Source organism: Lipotes vexillifer, unplaced genomic scaffold (genome assembly GCF_000442215.2).
Source record: "Lipotes vexillifer unplaced genomic scaffold, Lipotes_vexillifer_v1.1 scaffold126, whole genome shotgun sequence".
Classification (NCBI taxonomy): Eukaryota; Metazoa; Chordata; class Mammalia; order Artiodactyla; family Lipotidae; genus Lipotes; species Lipotes vexillifer.
The window spans coordinates 155,827-175,955 of NW_006778324.1; the positions used below are offsets into that span (position 1 = coordinate 155,827).

Consider the following 20,129-nt stretch of genomic DNA (forward strand, 5'->3'; position numbering starts at 1 on the left):
GGCAGGAGATACCAAGTTTAGGGATATTCCATCTTGACAGAGGGTTCAGGGCATGGACAGTTGATAGAGCCAACGGGAAACAGAGCTCCTGAGTGATGGAGGGAGCTGAAGGCCGAACACTGCCCCTGAAAAATCTGTGCAGAGACTATCACATCAACGGAGGTCACTAGCAGCTGAGGGAACTAGATTAAACCAGGAGGAGGGAGATGCCCCCTTCCCTTCACTGATGGACAACCAGGTAGGTTAAGATGCATGCCTCAGCTAGCACACGCTCTTTACCCCACTATGGAGGAGTCAGACCCAGAGGAAGGAACAGCTCTCCTCCCTACACTCCACCCCCTACCTCAAGGTGCCTGGGTAGAAAGAAGAGTCAAAGAGCAGATCATGCCCTGCCCACTCATTCCAGATCCCTCAAGGTCTGACCTGTGATAGGACCAGGATATAGTTTTGAAGTGGATTTGAGATCAGAGTTTTAAACTGAAGAGACTAAGTTTTAATAACTAAAAGTAACCAGAAATCTATGAGATCTGTGTAAGAAGCCATTAAAGGATCAACCATTCAGCAGTAAAAGAAGATTTGGCAGAGCACAGTCAAAGCAGTGATTAGAAAAAATAAAACTGCAGGTATCTGTACATCAGTCAGTCTCCCCAACAAACTTTTTGCATAAGGCAGATCCAGAAAGTTAACTGATAATATAATAGAGATCTCTGTAGGATTAGGGCATTTAACCATATAATGCAAAACCTGGAAGGGGCTTTAGTAAATGATCAAATGAAACCTGCTCATTTGACAAACTGGAAACTGAGGTGCCCAAGTTTTTAACATCCCAAAGACAGAAGTGACACTGGGACAAGAACTCAAATCTCTCAATTCCCAATTAAATTAGCTTTCCCCTATGCTACATTACCTCCAAAAGAGTGACACAGTGAAAACAGTTTTAGGGAGATTATCTTAATAGGTCAGACTGGGAAAGGAGAGACTGGAGGTAGGACTAGTTGAGAGGGAATAACAGTAATTAAGGCATGTAAGTTAGGGCAGCTGGACGATTCTTACACGATTGAGAATGGGTAACAACTAACAACAGCCATCAGATAAAGCTTTCCGACATCTACTGACCCATTTAGTGGTACTTTGAGCTATTAACTGGCAACCAGACAGAGCATCTTCCCACTCACAAAGCTGTAAGAAAAAAATGTACCTTATTACATTGTCTGATGTTAACAGCACTATGTGGGGGTCCAGCATCTCACTTGGATACCAGGCAGCATGCTTTAGAGTCAGAGAGGTAGAACTGGTGAAAAATCTCTCAGCAACGGGAGTGGTGCTAAAATAAAGACAGCAATTTCCCAAAACCTGGATGAAAAAGCTTCTAAAGGAAAACCTATCTTAACACTCTTTGCTCTTCTTTCCTTCAAATTCCTTTCTTATAAATCTTGCTGAGACAGCGTTTAAAGCATCTACCAACCAACATCAAAGAATCAAAATTAAAATATTTTCTAAATTGTAGAGTATATTATACTGTACTTTACAAGTGATTTTAGATACAGTATCTTACTTGATCCTTTTAGTAACTTTGTAAGGAAACTACAAGGGCAGCTATTATCACTCCTATTGTGGAAATGAGGAAACAGAGATTTAGAAAGGAAACATTTTTAAGGAGGCCCAACCTATGAGTTGTGGAGCTAAAGATGGGTTTCTACCTTATATTCTTTTCAGATCTTTCAGACTCTCATTTTTCAGAATTGGAAAAGAAAAAAATACAAAAATAAAACTTAGTTACACTTGTGAGAAAACTGTCTGGCTCACAGTTAATAACTGCTTTTAAAACATCTTATTTCAACCTACTTGAAAAAAACAGGCTGACTTCCAATGAGACAGCAATGTGATAATTTAGGCAGAATAAAAGTACAACCCCACATATACTGTAAACACTATTATTACAAGAAGCCAGTGTGCAGACCATCTGGAGTATGATGTCTCAATAGTAGGAGAGTAAACATACCTTAAGAACCACTGGTCTTAAGCAATTTTTTGCATGTATTACAAAATTATAAACACTAAATGGAAATACAACTTACCTACAATTCACTGTTGATTTTCCACCTTCAAATTCAGAATTCTTCCCCCACCTTTTAGGTAATTCTAATATCATAAGTCCTTTTATTCCTATAAGTGCTACATGATGTTGTGTTGGACTTAACAAGACTTGATAGATTTCAAACAGGGGTGGATTTATGCAAAGCAATCTCTGAAAATTAAAGCAAACTAGTCAAAATAGTTAATTTTAATGCAAATATATATGGCAGTTACTTGAAAGCACAGTACCACTTTAGTTTTCTATAACTGTAGTTTAATGAAACATTCTGGGTAAGTACTAACACCTCAGCCATTACCTGATGAAATATTTTTTAACTATTTAGATTGGAATATTATATAAAATGCACCAGGTTTCCCTACTTTGACAAATACTACATATAACTCCCTTTTTATCATCAAACTCCAGACTACCACTTCAGCGTCAAATCTCCACCATTCCCCACTTGTACTTTATACTCCAATCAGATTAACTTGTATTTCTGGGAAATCATCATACTTTGTTATGTCTCTGTGTCTCTGTACAACTATTCTTCCTGCAATGCCCTCATTTTTCTTTTTTAGCTGGCTAAAACATTCTTGGAGACTCAGTTCCTATGCACTTTCCTCCCAAGAAAATATCCGTGACCTTCTGGCCAGGAACTAATGCATCTTTTCTACACCCTAGATAATTCTATTATAGTACTTAGCACCCTGCATTCTAATTATCCTTTTACCTGCTCATCCCACACAACTATGAATTACTTGAGCTCTGTGTCTTTCCTTTCTGTATCTTTGGCATAGTATATGGCATGTTGCTAACTAACTCTCAATATATGTTTTAGTGACCAGACAAATGAAGAACTCATAAGTACTAGTAAATGATAATTACTGTTATAAATAGTACAATAAGATAGAGGATGGCTTCAAGAGCTTCTGCAACTAAAATGCTGCTTTACCGAGGCAGATTTGACATTGAACAGTGGTATTTTCAGGGAATTCTGTTAAGCTGTTTGTCTCATATGCCCTCAAAAAAAAAAAAAGTCCTTCTATTTCTTCTCTCATGAGCATCTCAAATTCCCATTTTCTTTTCTTTCTATTTTCAGTAATAAACCATGAGATTACCAATGTATTGCTTATCCTTATGTACAGAGAATCACCCTAAATCAAAATCTTTTTAGACAGGACTGTTGAATATAATGTGATTTCAATTGTTCCTGATGTCTGTAAGTCTGAAGTTTCTTTGTTTTTGTTCTTAGCTGCCCTTTGCCGATTCTAATCAAACTGTTTTTCCTCCGGTCAGTGGTTCTTCCCTTTTCCCATCTTCTCAATCTTCCTCCTATTTGATTCTAATGATCTACCTCAAATCAAAGACCACCTTTCTCCTGTTATGCATACAATCTAATCTAATTACCTAGGTCACCTGTGATAATCACATAATTTACGTGGGCTTTTTTTGTTTGGTTTGTTTTTTGGTTTGATTTGGTTTTTAAAGTCACTACTCATGCTTTCATTTCGCCTTTTGGGGGGACGGTTGTTTTTTTTTTGATTTGGTTTGGTTTTTAAGGTGGCTATTCATGTTTTCATTTCACTGAAACTTGCAACTCACGCTAAACTGCTTCCTTGTCTATCTCTGAGTTTTTGACATTTGGAGGATTGAAGGTCATTCAGACAGTTATCAATATGTACTGAGGGTTTATATGTTCCAAGCACACTGAAGCACTGGGGATACAAAACTAAGTAAGGCGGACACAGCCCCTGCTTTGGTGCTTGCACTCCAGAAAAGAAGTCAGACAATAAATTAACAAGTATAAATAATTTAATCATGACTGTGCTAAATTCTGCATAGCAATATAGGGTGCTATTGTTAATACTGTGTGCCGAGCATCTAACACTTACTCTTATAAACTGAAATTTTACAGTCAGTAGTTTGTGCGCTTGTGACCTGTTTTCAACACTGCAAAAACAATGCCAGCACCTTATTCAAATTATTTCTCATCAGCAAGAATCAAACAACGGCACACGATATATGTATGCCATATGTTAGAATGGGGGCCAAGTTTTCTTATTTTGTAATCTTTAAAAGACGCGAATCGGCTTATTACAAATAAACGCTTCCATAAAGCAATGTTTAATCACAAGAAGTCTGTAGTACTTTCTGATCACACCTACTTTCACATGCTGTTTGGCTTCTCAGAAGCCAGCAAAAATCCCTTTCAACTCTGGAGATGGCCCAATTTTTTGAAAGCGCTAACAGGGATTCCTCCTCCATGTCAGGCACGAAGCTTGTTGCTTTCAAATCAACGACCCGACGTAATGCTCTCAACAGCCCCAAGAGAAAGTTAGGACTGTCCCTATTATTTAATGAGCGTGACGTCATGACATCGGATTCTTGGGACCAACCTCCTAAAAAGAGCGAGTGCACCCACACTCTTAAGCCTCTTACCCCTGCTCTGTTTTTCTTCAGAGCACCTGCGCCACTGATGTTTTACTGTTACTCCATGGTCTCTCCCTTCCTCCCAGACCCCGCGAATTTAAGCATCTGGAGCGCAGGCGTTCCTATAACAGTATCCGGCGCAGCGTCAGAGTCAACGAACATATGTGGAAGGAGTGAAATATGCGTAGAGAGGGTTCAAAAGGTTCTACGGCCACGCTACAGCGAATGAAAATAAGACTTTTCCACTCGCTGCTGGACGCCCCCAAAAAGGACGTCTGCTCACCCTCGCAGAGCACCCCTCCCAGCAGACGAAAACCAGCCAGGATGGGAAGGGGACGTAAACGCCATTTCAGATCCCAGCTGAGGGTCCTTTTCCAGATCAGCCTGGCCGTACCTGGTACTGGGAGAGGGAAGACTCCTCACCAGCGCCGCTGGGGTCCCGAAGGCGCACGACTAAGAAGGAGCTGCCTTCTCCGTCCCATAAGAAGAGCTCTCCGCCGAGGCCCAAGACCAGGTTTCTCGTCAGCAAGTGCGGCGGCAGGGGCGGCGGCGAAGGCAATGATGAAGAAGCCGGCTTCTCGGCTGCGGCTGGGCTCTGGTTTTTCCGTCCTTCCCGGAGCCGCAAGAACACGGCATGGTCAGGGAGCCAGGCCTGCCACAGCTCACCGTCTCCCGCGGCTCCTTCGGCGGCCGCCATCTTGGCCCAACAGCTCTCGTCAGCCCAGTTGCTCAGCCCGCCGCTGAGGGCAGCCAATTCGCTTCCAGCCGTCCACTGCTTCGGCCAGTCATCGAGCAGGGAGCCCGGAAGCCCGAGCAGGGCTAGGGGAGGGGCGGGGCGAAGGTGAGGCCAGCCCGTCAGGTAGCGTCATCGCCAAAGCAAAGCCAATCACTAGTCAAGCCTATTCTGAAGCCAAAGGGGGCGGGACGAGAAGGTCAACATGCCACTGCCTGCTTAGAGAAAGCTTTGGGGTTGCGGGAAGTCTAGTAGCTGGGGGTAAAGCGCCTGAGACCTGTGTATCTAACTGCTTATTGGACATTTCACCTGGATAAACCTAAATATCTAAAACCTTCCCTCAAGACTTACCTCCCTCAATCCAGGTTGGGCAGACCTCACAAATATCACTTCTTTTTGTTTGTTTGTTTTTTGCGGTACGCGGGCCTCTCACTGTTGTGGCCTCTCCTGTCATGGCTCACGGGCCCAGCCGCTCCGCGGCACGTGGGATTCTCCCGGACCGGGGCACGAACCCGTGTCCCCGGCATCGGCAGGCGGACTCTCAACCACTGCGCCACCAGGGAAACCCGCAAATGTCACTTCTTTAGTCACCCATTCTGGGGTTGCCCAAGCCTGTCTCCGAGTGGGGCCGGCCGGAAGGACAGCGCTTCCCAGAATTCCCTACGATCTTGTGCGACCAGCACCCAGGAACTACAACTCCCAGGATTCTGCACGCGCCCCGGGGCGCGGGCCTTCTGGCGGCGACTCCCGCGAAAAGGAGATGGCAGAGGGATCAGGGTCTCGGCATCGATCGCTGTATAAACTGGTGGGCTCCCCGCCTTGGAAAGAGGCTTTCAGGCAGGTGAGTGTGGAGTTTGGAAAGCCTTGGCCGGGCTGTCGTCACTCCCCTAGTCCGTCCCGGCAACCGCTCTCCTCCGTGCTTTTCTCTCAGCCCAGCCTGGTGAAGCAGGTGTCCGTGGAGGTGGACCTGGAACCCGAGCCTCTCACCTGTAGGTCCGGGCCTCGGCCACCGCCCGGCCACTTCCTGGAGTTTCTGTACCTCTGGGTGTGGCATTGCCCGGGCCGGCCCGGGCCCAGGAAGCCTTCCTTTTGGTCTCGGGTTTGCTTTCAGTGTGAAGTGTGATCGCGACCGCACCTCTACATTTCTATGGTGGCACCACCATCACCCGCTGATGTCGGGTCGGTGGACACCAGAGAGGCACCTTGTACACTCACCGCAAGCGAGAGAGACGTTATGTCTATTCCACAGAGGAATAGAATAATTAGACATTATTTCTAATCCCGGAAATTATTTCTCTTCCTATTCCAAACTATTTCTTCTGAGCCTCCGTCCCTAAGTCTTAGCAGGGTTGTAGCCTACGGTCAGTTCTGACCTATCCTGAGCTCAGTCTGGTTCCTGTAAGTACTATGACCTGTCTTTCCAGTAATCTCTGAAGTAGTGGATATATCCCAGGAAAATAATCTGATGCTAGAAATGACTGTCGACAGCAGGATTTCTCTCAATCCTGGTTCTTGACATTTTTGAAGACGACAGTTCTTTGTTGTGGGGTGCTGTTCTAGGATTGTAGAATGTTTAGCAGCCTCCCTGGCCTCATACTTACTAGATGTCAATAATCCTACAGCTAGAGCTGTGACAACCAAAAATGTCTCCAGTCATTGCCACATGTCCCCTAGGGGACAAGATTGCCTGAAGGTGAGAGACATGGTACAGGATGGCGGCTACCAGAATCATATCGAGAGTAGCAAGAATTAGGAAGCGGGACTTCCTGGTGGCGCAGTGGTTAAGAATCTGCCTGCCACTGCAGGGGACATGGGTTCAAGCCCTGGTCCTGGAAGATCCCACATGCCACGGAGCAGCTAAGCCCGTGCACCACAACTACTGAGCCTACACACTAGAGCCCGTGAGCCACAACTACTGAGCACACGTGCCACAACTACTGAAGCCCATGTGCCTAGAGCCCATGCTCTGCAACGAGAAGCCACCACAATGAGCAGCCCATGCACCGCAATGAAGAGTAGCCCCCGCTCACCACAACTAGAGAAAGCCAGTGTGCAGCAATGAAGACCCAATGCAGCCAAAAATAAATAAATTTATTTAAAAACAAAAACAAAACACACAAAAAAGAATTAGGAAGCAACCTAAGTGTCCTGTTAGCACAGTGGATGCTGCGCTATTATCACCCAACCATTAAGCAAGCTGGCATTAAAGATAGACTATGAAATATGTCAATCTGGAAATATGTGACCCAAGCATTGTAATTTCACCCATCAACACGTGGATACGGGCTGGAGAGGAAGGTGCCAAAATAACAATAGTTGGGATTAGAGTTGAAATTTTGTGTCTATAGAATTCCTTTAATGTTTTAACAACTAATCTAAGAGGTGTTTTTTGTTTGTTTGTTTTTGACGGAATTGCCTTTTCTGCCCCCTCACCTTTGTCTTCTTCCAAGGGATGCCTGGAGAGAATGAGAAACAGCCGGGACAGGCTCCTGAACAAATATCGCCAGGCTGGAGGCAATATGTCAGGAGGAGCTCAGAACACCTTTCTCGTGCAGGAGGTGATGGAAGAAGAGTGGAATGCTTTGCAGTTGGCGGAGAGCCGGCCAGAGGCCTTGGCTCAGGTCAGGCTGGGATATGTGTTTTTAGCACCAGGGATGCCAGTGTCCTCTCTCTGCCTATTTCCCCAAGTCCTCTAAACCCATCCACCCTCCAGCCCCCAATCAGGATTCTAACAGCCTCTCACCCAGGTTCTTCTACCTTTAACGTTAGACTCTTCTAGATTAATTAATGGTTCATAAATACCAGGCTGTCGACCTGCTGCATCATTGCATCATAATCACTTCTGAAACTGAAAAGAAAGAAATTTCACTCATTGGCTGCACCCCTGGAGCTTTTGATTCAGTAGGCCTAAGCCAGGAATCTCTCTTTTTAAAAAGGTCTCCAGGAACTTTCTGGTTCTAATCTCAGACAGGGTTAGGAACTGGGTGTGGATAGGAGACCATTTACCATGTATCAGGAAGAGCACTGGATTGGAAGTCAGTAGTTCTGGAATTCTGATCCTGGTTTTGCTATTGACTCTTAACTCTGCCTCTTTGAGCTTTAGTTTTCCCATTTGTAAGATGAAAAAGATAATGTTGTCGGTATTGTGAGGACAGTATAAGAAACATGTGGGAAACTGCTTTGAGAACATCAAGGCTCTCTGTAATAAAGAGGCGTTACTTGGTGCCTTCTATGTGTCCTACATTGTGCCAAATGTCTGAGTTACATAATCACAATGAGTGCGCACAATAACCCTCTCAGGTGGGTCTTATTCCCACTTTACAGAGGCCTGAAATGAGGTTGACAGAGGTTAGGAACTTTCTAATGGTCACAGAGCTTTAGCAGAGCCATATACTTAGCTGCTACCCTATACTGTCTCCCCCAAATGTGGTACCATTATTTTGTCACTGGCTGGTTTAATCATCTGTTGATGCCTTTCTCAGCATGGCCACATTACCGCATTGTCGGCACATTCTACAGAAGGACTGGGTTGATTTCCTCAGTTGAATCTGTGTTCTTCCAGCCAGCCTCCAAGTGTGAATCATTGTGGGTCTTGTCAGCTGATCATAACTTCAAACCTCTGCTGACCCTACTTTCTCTTGCAGTTGGAGGAGCCGCTGGACCTGGCCGTGCTGGAGGAAATCCAACAGGAGCTGATTGATCAAGGTGAGGTCTAAGAATAGTTCTTCCTGCCTATATCTCTAGCTGCTCTAATGCTGATGCTTTTTTCTGAACAGCATGTTTTTAACTCATTATTTCCATCTTTAGTCGAGTGTCCAGAAATCTCTGTTTTTACTCTAAGGTCTTGGCTGTCTGTCTTCCCAATAATAATAGTCATTGTTTCCAGGCCTTGTGCTCTGACCTCTTCTTCCATGCTATGGTTCTCTCCTTATGATGCCCCTACCAGGTAGCGTGAGACAGAAGAGAGTGGTGTCTTACACCACAGGTTGCACAGCTGGTGGTGGGGTTGGGAAGTAAAATCAGTGTTGTGAGTCCAGTTTCCATGTCTATTCTATCGACAGTACCTCTCTGTTAATAGATTAGTAGTAATCCTGTCACCTTACAGGATAGTGCACGATCAGATCTCTTGCGCTACCTAATTTAAGTACCTCCTCTTGTGTCTTTTCTTTACTGACTCCCCAGGGTCTTGTGAGCATCCCCTTCCTGTGGAATCATAGCACCACGGAGTGCATAATTTAGCACCTTATGTAATTTAAGTCATTTATCTCACACAGCCCTATCTTGATTAGGCTTAGCTTTTGTCATCTGTTAAATAGAGATAACAGACTTGACTCTCTAAAACTACAAAACTATTTGTAGACTTAAATAATATGTGTAGACTTAGAACAGTGCCTGGCATATAGGAAGTTTTCAATACACAATAGCTATTATCTTAAGGACGCAAGACCATGAATCTCTGCTAAGATTCACTTCTCAGCTTTACCACTTTAACTTGTGTGGCGCCGGGCAAAGCACTTAATCTCCCTGTGCCTGTCTCTCCATCTTTAAGATAAGGGAGTAGTAGTGAAGAAGTTAATATACATAAAGAACTTAAAACAGCACTTGACACATAGTGTAGTGCTATGCAAACATTAGTTATGATGATGGGTGTGTTGACTCCAGTTAGACTGTATATTCCTTGATTTTAATTTTTTTCTTTTTAATTGATTTTCTCTTTACCCTCGCCTGCAAAACCTACCTTAGTGGTGAAACACAGGACTCACTAAATATTTCTCTTGCGGTATATTTAATTCAAAAATCTGTAGTGATAAGAATTTGCTGTGTTCTGCCATACTCAGTCATAAGGAACCCTCTAGAATAGAGGTTGGCAAACTTTCTGTGAGGGGCCAGATAGTAAATATTTAGGCTACTGCAGCTACTTAGTTCTGCTGTTGTAGGGTGAAAACAGCTATAGCCCATACATAAACCAAATGAGCGTGGCTGTTCCGTTACAACTTTACTTAAAAAATGGAAAGTGGGGGACTTCCCTGGCGGTCCAGTGGTTAAGATGCCACGCTTCCACTGCAGGGGCACGGGTTCAATCCCTGGTCGGGAAACTGAGATCCTGCATGCCCTGTGACATGGCCAAAATTTTTTTAAAAATTAAAAATGTTAGGTGGGCTGGAATGGCCTGTGGGCTGTGGTTTGCTGACCCCTGCTCCGAAGCCTAGATGGCGAGCTCATCAAGAGCAGGGACCAGCCTACTTCATCTTTGTACCCCAGGCCTACTAAGTACTAGGGCTTGTTGCATGTTTGCTACACACGTTCTGAACAGCACAGAGCCTGAGTCTGTGGACACTGGCGAACATCTCACCTTAGACTCAGCCAGGTGGGCCTGGCATCCGAAGCCGTCAGCGTCTGTGTTCTCCAGCTGCTCCTGGGACCCTGCCACTCTTCATCTCTGCCCCTGTGGCCTCTGGAGATGGGTGTGAAAGTTGTCTCTTTGTCTCTTAGCCTCATCACTTCACAAGGAGAGGACAGACAGGAGGGGAAAGAGCCAACAAGATGAAGCCTGAGCAGTAAATATCTAGTGATTGGTAGTGTGATTTTGCCCGCATTTTTCTCTTGTGTGGATGATGCCTTTGAAAGTGAAGCTTAGCACTCAGGACAGGGCGACCCAGGTGACGTGAGGTGAAACACGCCAGCTGTCCTTTGCCTTGCAGAACAGTCCATCATCAGTGAGTACGAGAAGAGCTTGCAGTTTGATGAAAAGTGTCTCAGCGTCATGCTGGCTGAGTGGGAAGCAAACTCCCTCATCTGTCCTGTGTGTACAAAGTAAGAGTTTTCACAACCTTTTCAGCATTATTTGTTCCCACCCCACACTCCAAGGTGAGTGGAATTTCCCCCCAAATCTATTATCTGGGAAGGTTGAGGGATCCAGGTGTGCTGGCCGTAATGCGCTGGGATCCCAATTCTGCTTTCAGGTACAATCTGAGAATAGCAAGCGGTGTGGTCATGTGTCGGTGTGGCCTGTACATCCCATCTCATGTGAGTGTTCCTCACACAGACCGTGTCACCTCTGCACACATCTCTTCCCAACTTCACGTTCAGTTCACACTGGTAGCTTGCAGTCATCCATGGTGAGAATACAGACAGCATATTTGTGAGGTACTTATTAATGTACGGCTGCTTAAGAGCTTTATAGAAAGCCCAGTTTAGAATTGGAAACACTTGTATCTGATTTACATAAAAATTTTCCATATATGAAGACACAGCTGTATTCAGAATTTTAAGTGTCAGTGGTCTTAAAATATAAGAGCCCTCTTATCTGACATGATGTGGCTAAAAGTTTGCCAGTTCGTTGAAGTGGTAAGTTATAAAAATGAAACATTTTATAGGAAGTTTTAAACATACACTTATTTGCCAGTCCTTGAGCGAGGCTCTGCTGATTGGAGAGCTGAGGTTTTTGTTTTGTTTTTGTTTTTTATAAACTACTCTTAAAGCGCATAATCTAGCATTTCCTGTTTTGTTTCTGTAAGTGCCATCAAGAAGCTGAGTGCACTTCAGGATTTTTCCTCCCCATCTTTTACCTAATTCAACACTTTTTTTTTAGGGACTCATCTTTTTGACTGTTCCTTCAATATTCCACTTATCACAAAAACATAACTTTGTTTCATTCTCTTATTTCATTGGTTTACATAGTAGATAATTAAGTCCGTCAGTTACAATAGCAAGTTCAATTAGCACAAACAGAGGTAGGACCAAGCAGCACTGGCTCTTGGTAAGGGTACACTTGGCTGGTAGAGGCAGAAACACAGGGAGGCTGGGAAGCCTCCCAGCCCTGGACGTTCCTGGTGCGGTGAGCATCAGTGTTCAGGGCAGGAGTGGAGAGCACTGGTCCATCTGGAGAGGCGGTCAGATGGACGTTATTTAAGAGATCCTCTCAGCACGATCGTGAGCATTTCTAAAGGTCCGAGGAATCAGACCATCACAGCGAGCCATGGTTACAGGATGGTGTGAGGAATCGGGATTTTCAGCCTGTTGACTATGCGACGACTTAAGGTTAGCTTGTAGTTTAACTTTTCTGTTTTTCAGTCTCCAGAGGTAACAGAGCAAAAGTTTCGCGCCTGTTTAGAAGACAGCGTGAATGAGCACAGTGCATGTTGTCCCCACACGCCGGCATTTTCGGTCACTGAAGGAACAGAGGAAAAGTCCAGTCTTCTCATGAGCTGTCTGGTAAGCCTCCCACAGGACCCAGTGGTAAAAGCGGGTCAGTGGTTGGTTTTATTCCCACCCTGGTAGAAATAGCTTACAAAGAGGTAAATGTTTAAAAATGCAGTTTATTCTCTGAGGAACTTTACTTGCATAGAAAAGTGAAGTCACTTCAGTTAAAAAGGCCAGTCATTCCCCGAAAGGGGAAGGACAGAGGCAGCCCAGGTCGTGAAAGGAGCAGCAAAAATGTCATTACTGGTTGCAACTTCTAACCATATATTGAGATTGCTTTTGTGACTGGAATATAATTTAAGCTAACTTTTTTTCTATTTAAATTCAGGCTTGTGATACTTGGGCTGTGATCCTCTAGAGCCAGCCCTGATGCACACGATCTACTGGGTTGGAAACAAGTTCTGTCTTGAGAAGGGGCCTTGTAAATACAAATCTTTCATTTATAACTTATTTTGTATTAAAATGTTTCAAAGTTTTCTCTGCTCTTTGTGTTTCGTAATGCAGATTGAAAGGGAAGGAGTAGAAATAGAAAAGACAAATCACCTTGGAGATTTTATTGTCCATCATTTTGTTATACAAAAATCTAGAAATAACAGGTTTGTAGAGAATAAATGGTAAATCAGAGGCAAAAGAAATAAGTTAATATTGAATTATTTTCCATGATATTGGGATGAAAACCATTTCAAAGCATGTGGGTCTGGCTTCAGAGTAGGTGTTGTTCACTGGCCAAAGCCTGCCGTAAAATTAAGGTGTTTGGCAGCTTGTCTTCTCTATTGGCTTTTGACAAAACCTTTGAGGTCTTCTAGAAAAGTAATGTACTCCTGGTGCTCCAAGGCTGTGCTGAGCTCTACCAACTCATCAGCGAAAGTGTTGTCCACCCCTCGGTCCGCAAGGAAATCCATTAGGTGGTCGTATAAGCCCTAAAAGGAGAAACATTAGTTAAAAAAAAAAAAAGAAGGCACCCGAGACACTTATTAAGATGATTCTTTGTGTGGCTTGGACTAGACCCTCCCCTGCAAGGCCCAAGGGCACCATCACCTTATCGGGCACTCACCCAGTCCAGGGAATCTGTGCTGAGCGTGTAATTCGTGTCCTTCCAGTCAGAATCGCCAGTGGACTGAAAGCTCACTTCCTTGATGGAGAAAATGTCACTCTGGTCCTCCTCTTCTTGTCCAATCTGACAAGAGACAATATTTGGGGAAAACTGAAAGGTTTCCCAGGACAAGCCAGACTCGTGCAAAGAAAAGGGACTATTTATAGCTTGAAACTCAGATCTTAACCTTGCTCCCTCACCGCCCCCCACCCCAGTCTTCCCAGTTTTGCTGGTCTAAGCTAGAAAATGTTAGTATCAGCTAAATGGGACCAGGAAGGTCCCCGGAGGCCCTCCTTGTCCCCAGGGCTGCCAGCACTGCACTCTACATACCTCATCTTCTGGAAAGTGACAGTCCAGCACAAGGGCCTTGTTGCTACCATCCTTTACAACTTCAACCACAAAATTGGGAGTGGACGTCAATTCAGGCTGGGGAAACAAGAACGAGTCAGTAAATGTCTCTGTTGGCAGGGGTCTGGACCGAAGGTCTCAGTTCAGGGGGTCTGATAGCCACTGCTACGCTATGGTGTTCCCAAGTAAGGAGCCTAGGATCTTTTAACACAGAGTATTAAAGCCACGTACCAGCTTGTTCAGACAGACTGGGCTGAACCCATCCTGTGGATCCTTTCTAGAGTTGTAGACTATGTTTTGGATGGCAGAGTATCATATATTTAGTACAGCGTTTCACTTCTATTAGCCACGCTACTTATTTAAAGAACATACGAGGTTACATATTAGAACCTAATACTAGGTTCTAACCTAATTCTACAAGGTTAGAATCAGGAAATCTGAACTCCAGCCCCAGCGAGAGTGCCAATTAACTTAATCTTCCTGGGCCTTTTTCTACATCCGTACACTACAAAGCTGGCCTAAAGCTCCAAAATCCCTTCCCAGCTGTTTTGGGATCTTCCTCTATTACAGCCCAGGACCAGAGGCTGGTGCCTCTGGCTAAAGCACAGCAACCCCCGCTTTGAGGGTGAGCCAGCCAGTGTGTGTGCTGGGGGCGGGGCGGTCCTAGTGCTGGGCCAGCGCTCCAGGGAGCTGAGCTGGGTCGTGAGACAATACCATGCCAACCCAGCCAGAAAGCCTGGGGACCCTGTGGCCCTCACACTGGCTGGTTTCTAGGCTGGGCACACTGCTTCCTAAAATGTTTGAAGACCGAGCACCATCCAGGTCCAAGCAAGACGGGCAGCACCTTAAGGCGAAGTCTCTGACGCCCCTGCCTGGTGTTTATCACCAGCCTGGGACGTGTGAGAGCACCCCTCACTTGGAAACACTCCAAATGACAGTTTACCTCCTGATCATGGGAAGGGTTAAGACAGTTTCAATTCCTCTCTATTAAGTGAACACAGGGCAAATTATAAAGCCTAAGCCTAAAGGGAACAATTTACTTCACCCCTGGGAAAGAAAAGGGGCCACACAGTTCTGGTGCTCTACAAGAAGAGGCCCAAGGATGGCTGTCCTTTGCCTTCTCTCCTAGTGTTAAGAGAATTTAAACAAAACAAAAACCAATGCTCCTTCTGCAAGCCTCCAGAACAGCCCGTGAGAAGGCGGCGGCACAGGCTGGTCACAGTGTTACAGACTTGCCTCCTGTTCTTCAACCTTCTGCCCTTCAGAGGTCCCCTCCTCCCCATCATATGTGGGTGGGATGCTGTTGTTAATGTTGAAAGTGACGGTGACCCTAGAAAGGCAAGAGAAAACACAACAGAGGATGTCCTCTTAACTGAGGAGTAGATACTGAGGCTTGCTACAGTTCAAAATGCTGCTGAAACAATACACCTCTGATCTGCAGAACTTCCAAAAGGCGGGTGCCTGCATCCCACCCACAGATAGATTCAGCAGGCCCGAAGTGGGCCTACTATGTGTTGGCTGCTGGAAGTCAATTAGGCACTTGTTCCTCAGCCAAATGCAGTCATGTGTGGGCTCCTGTCACCAGGCCGGCATCCAGGGCTCACTGCCAGCCTGTGTCCACTGGCTACCTCCTGGCCACAGCCAACTGACAATGCCACCCTCGTCTTTCCAGAGCACCTTCCAGTGGTGGGAAGCTGGGGGCAGGGGGCAGAAGCCTCCTTTAAAAGCTTTTCTCCATTAGAAGAAAATCTGCCCGAGAGGAGGGGAAGAAGGCGCGCTGGAGGGCTGTGGCATCAGCTGAGGAGGGAGCAGCCCTGGCCCCATGCAGGGGGCGCCTCACAAGGAGCAACACTTGCTGGGGAGCTCCCTGGTGGTCCGGTGGTTAGGACTCAGCGCTTTCCCTGCCGTGGCCTGGGTTCAATCCCTGGATGGGGAACTAGGATCCTGCAAGACACAGGGCACCGCCAAAAAAAATAAAAGAACATGCTGCAGGACAGGCTCATTCCTCAGAGCAGTTGTGGGAAGTTTTATAATCACAAAGCAGGCCACAAACACCAACTAATGACAATTTTAAGTTGCAAGAACCTTCACCTGACATATCACGTTCCAAAATTTGAATCTAAAGTTGAGAGATCTGGAATGAGCACTGCTGGGTTGCAGACAACAGTGCACTGTAGCCACTCCCCTCTGGAGCTGTGCTAACTGGCTGCCTTGCCAGTTTGAGGTTTGAGGTTCAGCCACAAAATCTGTCTAATCTGCAACAGTGTGGACCAAGCTGACGCCTGGGCACAGAAATGTAGTTATGTTCATTAGAACATTACTTATAATGGCCCCAAACTGCCTACGACTTACCCCAGGAAAGTGGTTTAGGTCACATTACAGAATACGTGATTGACCTATGAGGGGGAAAACACTACACCCACCAAAACAAAACAAAAAACCCAGAACCCTACTTCACAGCATAGACAAAAATTCACTCAAAGTAGATCACAAACAGCTTAAGCAGGTCAAAGTCTTCCCATCTTTCTCATGATGACCCTTACTATTCGGCAACCCCACCCTTATCTTGTTTTCTCAACTATAAACAGAGTAGGAGCTTTGTTTTCCTCAGCCAGAGCCTGTAGTATAGTAAGTCAGCATTGCAAATCTGAGATTCTGTCGGTGCTGTCAGAATTTCTTAATTTGCGTGCATAGATTTAGGCAAGGCATAGCCTCCCTCAGCAGCAAGGGTTTAGTGACTGACACCTCTACTGGTCCAGTAGGCTCCCAGCGACTTGGCTTCGGTGCTACTTGCTTACCATCTCCATATTAACTATCACAGCACATAAGTGTGCAGTGAATGAACGACCTGGAGCTTACGAAATTATCCAAATGAATCCTACGGTCTCTCGGAAACCACGTGTCTGTTAAGCACCTGTCTTAACTAAAGGCTGTTGTGGATGAGTAAGGGCAGGTCCTGCAGGGTCATGGATTTGGTTCCCTGGAGTCCATAGGCCCCTGGTACTTACTTTTCTCCAGCAACTTTCTGCACTAATTTAGCTTCTGTCCCATTCACTTCCAGCTCCCAACCTCCAGACATCTTGGGGAGAGACTTATACTTCTGTATCTTCTTTTCCTCCTTAATCTCATCATTGAGGAATTCAACAAAAGCTCTGTCCCCTACAATGGAAGTAAGTTACAGAAAGAGCCAATCAGTCTAAAACGGAAAACGACCCAGGTTACTACAACCAGAGACCTGTATTTGGGCTGTTTCTAATACTTCTGCTATTAACGGTGGCTCTGGGAACTTATCCTCATCTGTAAAAATGCCGTTAAGCTATCAGGAGGAAGCTGAGCTCGCATTCTGGTAAAGTGATTCCCAACAATGAACTCCTTACGACGTTTCAAAATAGAGCAAGAAAAATTCGCAATTACCCTCTTTCACTTGCCAACAAACAACACCACGCTACTTACTCCCAACCGCGACCTTGGGCTTTCGCAAAGTTCCATTTTCGAGAGACTGAGAATAGAGTCGGCCTCCAGGGCTTTACAGCATCTCTCCCCGCAGAGTAAAACAGAGGTGGGGGAAGACGGGAAACGCGATCACGCGTGGGTTTACCCCGCTGGTCGCCGATCAGTGGGAGAATGTTCTGGACTTCAGGGGCGGTTCCGGGCTGTCCACGCGTGGTCTACACTTCCACGTCCCGGACTCCCCGCCCCACCCAGGCCCTGGCCCCTCACGCCCCTGGCCCACGTGCACGAGTCTTACCTTCGGTGTGCAGTCCGCCGCAGCCGCAGCCGCAGCCGCAGGGCCCCCAAGGCCGCAGGAGACCGGGCAACTGCACCGACCCCGCGCGCACGCTCAGCAGCCCAAAGGGCCGGGCGCACGGCCTAGACGCGGGCTGCAGCAGCGGCAGGGAGGGCGCGGCGGCGCGGATGCCAGCGACAGCGGTGCCCAGGACGCGGGGCACGCAGCGCAGCAGCGGCAGCATTTCTGCAGCGGAGGCGGAGGCGGCGGCGGACACGTGCGGACACGAACGACAACTCTCGGCAAGAGCGACAACTCTTCGCAACTGCGCCCCCTAGATCTAGGGCCGCCGCCGGAAGTCCCGCCCCCTCCCCGGGAAGTGCTTCCGCGCCGCCGCTTTGCAGACCGAAGGCACAGCGGGCGGGAATGCGCCCTCTGCTGGTAGCCTCCGGTGTGGCCTCCCGGGGAGGCCTGGAATCCGATTCCTGAACTTCTTTAGCTGAGCTGGCTTGAGTCTGGTGTCCCAGGCTTGCTGTTTAATTGGCCAGCATCCGTTCTCTCCAGTGGCTGCTTACACTCTCCAAATTTCCATCTACTGTTCTCAAGCACGGCCAGGCTTTCTATGACTTCGTGGAATGCACTCTTGCCACCACCAACTCCCAAAGACCAGCCTCCGGGATCACCTCCCATAAGAGGCCTTCCTGGAACTTCCTCCTCTCGTCCCTGAAAAACAGACTCATGCCTGTGCGACCCGGCCCCTGTCCTTTATTCTTTTCTCAGCAGAAACCTCCTGGCACTGCTGGTTTACCTGGCAGCTGACCCTCACCCCCACCAGGTCCGGAGCTCCTAAAGGCAAGAGCCCTGGTTAATTCCTGCAACCCTCCAACCTTACACCCAGGTTCTGATGGGACATTATTTTTCTGGGGGCAAGAAGGCACAGCTTACATTAAATTTAGGTTAAGAACTAATGTTCCTACCTTACCAGGACACATAAGATATATAAGGTAGCAAGAAGGTAAGTCTTCCCAAATCAAGTGGCAAAGATAAGATATACTTAATATATTCTAAACAGCATTCTGTGAATAAGGGAAAGGAGACCCAAGAAAGAAGCCTCACACATGTACAAGATTCACTTTTAATGGATTTGATAGTCATGTGCAAATTTGAGCATTATATACAAGAGCCAGTGCTTCTTTAGAGCTATCTGTTTGAACAAGGACTCTCAAAATACAACATAAACCTGAACCACCTAGATTTTTTTTGCTGCAAGTTATAATATTCTGATCAAATAAAATATAATAAAATTCTTGCTTCCCCACAGGTGCAGTGTTTCCTTCTATGCACAAGGAGTGGTATCTTAGATGCCTGGCCACAGTTCTAACCATTTCTTGACAGCTGGATTAAATGGATTTATGCATCACAGTACATAATCCGTCTTATCCACAGAGCAAAAACTTGTCTCCATTCTGGCATCTCTTTACCAAAGGTTTTTACCAAGAACTGGGTGATAGCAGTTCTTAGATCTATGCTGCTCTGGGGGTTTCACACTCCATGATTACTAGAAGCAGAAGACAAACATCTGAGGCATGTGATCTGCTTGGAGTGCATCTATTTACATGAAGCTGCTCAAGGGAGCTAGTGATTCACCTAGATATGGATTTCACAGGTTGGAAAAAAGGTGGCACACCACTGGAGATGGTAGGATTGAAAAGAGTAGCTCAAGGTTAAATTGCAACATCACTGTGAAACATTTAACTTTCTTAAGAAAGTTTAAAGTGTACTTATCTATCCCCTGCAGCTCAATGTAAACAACCATGTATTTCTTTGTAGTAATATGGAGAGTCAGACAGGCTTTTCCAATCCGATTTAATCCCTGAGCAGCTATGTTAAAAGTTAACTTTTTAAAAAGCCCAATAAAAAACTACTGTATGAAAACTCTACCAGAATGTTAGTGACAAATATATTTCTGTACCGAAACATAGACGCTATTTACCCCTTATTCCTGCTCAGAAAAAATATACATTTCCTGAAACGGTTCAGGTACTTGAGCTGGACATAAATGATTAAAAGCTAAATTTTACTTGCCCCAGAGAATACCTCTATATAATTTGCTGAGGAACATAATAAATTACCCCACTCCCAATTCTTTACCAGCATGATGAACATTTTATTAAAAATACAATATTTTCTTTTACCAATACCTTTTGAACATTTTATTAAAAATACAATATTTTCTTTTACCAATACCTTTTAAACCCTAAACATCCTGGGCCTCTATTAAGTAAAGGAATAACCAAAATACTGCACATGTGTGTTTTGACCAATTAAGCACAATAAAAGGGCTAAATCTTGGTGTCTTCTAGGGCATAGCATTCTCTGGGGAAAGATTATTTGCTTTTGATAATTAAATAGCTAAGAAGGACTTTTGGTGTCTTTTCCCTCCTCAGAATATGAAAACAGGAAGAGACTGTGGAGACCCTCTAATCCCCTCTGACAAATATGGAAAATGAGGGCT

General features: G+C 45.6%; 3 protein-coding genes across 5 annotated transcripts in view; 1 reads left to right on the plus strand and 2 right to left on the minus strand.

Annotated features, from left to right (window-relative positions):
* The window catches only part of NUP88 (nucleoporin 88), a 30,196-nt gene extending 24,908 nt beyond the window's left edge, over positions 1-5,288 (minus strand). Inside the window, exons 1-3 of the mRNA XM_007451581.1 lie at positions 4,905-5,288; positions 2,079-2,248; positions 1,199-1,324 (exon numbers count right to left, since the gene is read on the minus strand). Coding sequence (XP_007451643.1) covers positions 1,199-1,324; positions 2,079-2,248; positions 4,905-5,207 — 599 coding nt within the window. The 5' untranslated portion in view covers positions 5,208-5,288. The remainder of the gene's footprint in view (positions 1-1,198; positions 1,325-2,078; positions 2,249-4,904) is intronic.
* Positions 5,289-5,991: 703 nt separating this feature from the next.
* RPAIN (RPA interacting protein) lies at positions 5,992-12,922 on the plus strand. 3 transcript variants are annotated; one of them, XM_007451583.1, is made up of 7 exons: positions 5,992-6,084; positions 7,694-7,864; positions 8,888-8,948; positions 10,946-11,057; positions 11,207-11,270; positions 12,318-12,458; positions 12,775-12,922. In XM_007451583.1, the coding sequence occupies exons 1-7, from the start codon at positions 6,004-6,006 to the stop codon at positions 12,802-12,804; spliced, it is 660 nt and encodes a 219-aa protein (XP_007451645.1). In that variant the 5' UTR covers positions 5,992-6,003; the 3' UTR covers positions 12,805-12,922. The 3 variants fall into 3 exon arrangements, with proteins under 3 accessions (XP_007451645.1, XP_007451646.1, XP_007451644.1); XM_007451584.1 differs by lacking the exon at positions 12,318-12,458 and having other exon boundaries at positions 6,004-6,084; positions 12,775-12,804; XM_007451582.1 differs by lacking the exon at positions 12,775-12,922 and having other exon boundaries at positions 6,004-6,084; positions 12,318-12,524.
* A 63-nt stretch (positions 12,923-12,985) lies between these two features.
* Positions 12,986-17,977, minus strand: C1QBP (complement C1q binding protein). The gene is made up of 6 exons (XM_007451585.1): positions 17,636-17,977; positions 16,896-17,046; positions 15,124-15,217; positions 13,870-13,965; positions 13,501-13,623; positions 12,986-13,366 (listed from the first exon to the last, which is right to left on the minus strand). Exons 1-6 carry the CDS (start codon positions 17,856-17,858, stop codon positions 13,217-13,219), a joined length of 837 nt encoding a protein of 278 aa, XP_007451647.1. The 5' UTR covers positions 17,859-17,977; the 3' UTR covers positions 12,986-13,216.
* Positions 17,978-20,129: the final 2,152 nt, after the last annotated feature.

What these genes read in the sequence shown, in the direction of transcription:
- C1QBP (XM_007451585.1), bottom strand. Translation starts at nt 17,858, where the DNA reads ATGCTGCCGCTGCTGCGCTGCGTGCCCCGCGTCCTGGGCACCGCTGTC. An exon ending in AGAAGGTTGAAGAACAGGAG is followed by an intron (nt 13,966 to 15,123) that starts GCAAGTCTGTAA and finishes TTGTTTCCCCAG; the next exon opens with CCTGAATTGACGTCCACTCC. An exon ending in GTCACTTTCCAGAAGATGAG is followed by an intron (nt 13,624 to 13,869) that starts GTATGTAGAGTG and finishes GTCTCTTGTCAG; the next exon opens with ATTGGACAAGAAGAGGAGGA.
- RPAIN (XM_007451582.1), top strand. Translation starts at nt 6,004, where the DNA reads ATGGCAGAGGGATCAGGGTCTCGGCATCGATCGCTGTATAAACTGGTG. An exon ending in GGCCAGAGGCCTTGGCTCAG is followed by an intron (nt 7,865 to 8,887) that starts GTCAGGCTGGGA and finishes TTTCTCTTGCAG; the next exon opens with TTGGAGGAGCCGCTGGACCT. An exon ending in ATCTGTCCTGTGTGTACAAA is followed by an intron (nt 11,058 to 11,206) that starts GTAAGAGTTTTC and finishes TTCTGCTTTCAG; the next exon opens with GTACAATCTGAGAATAGCAA.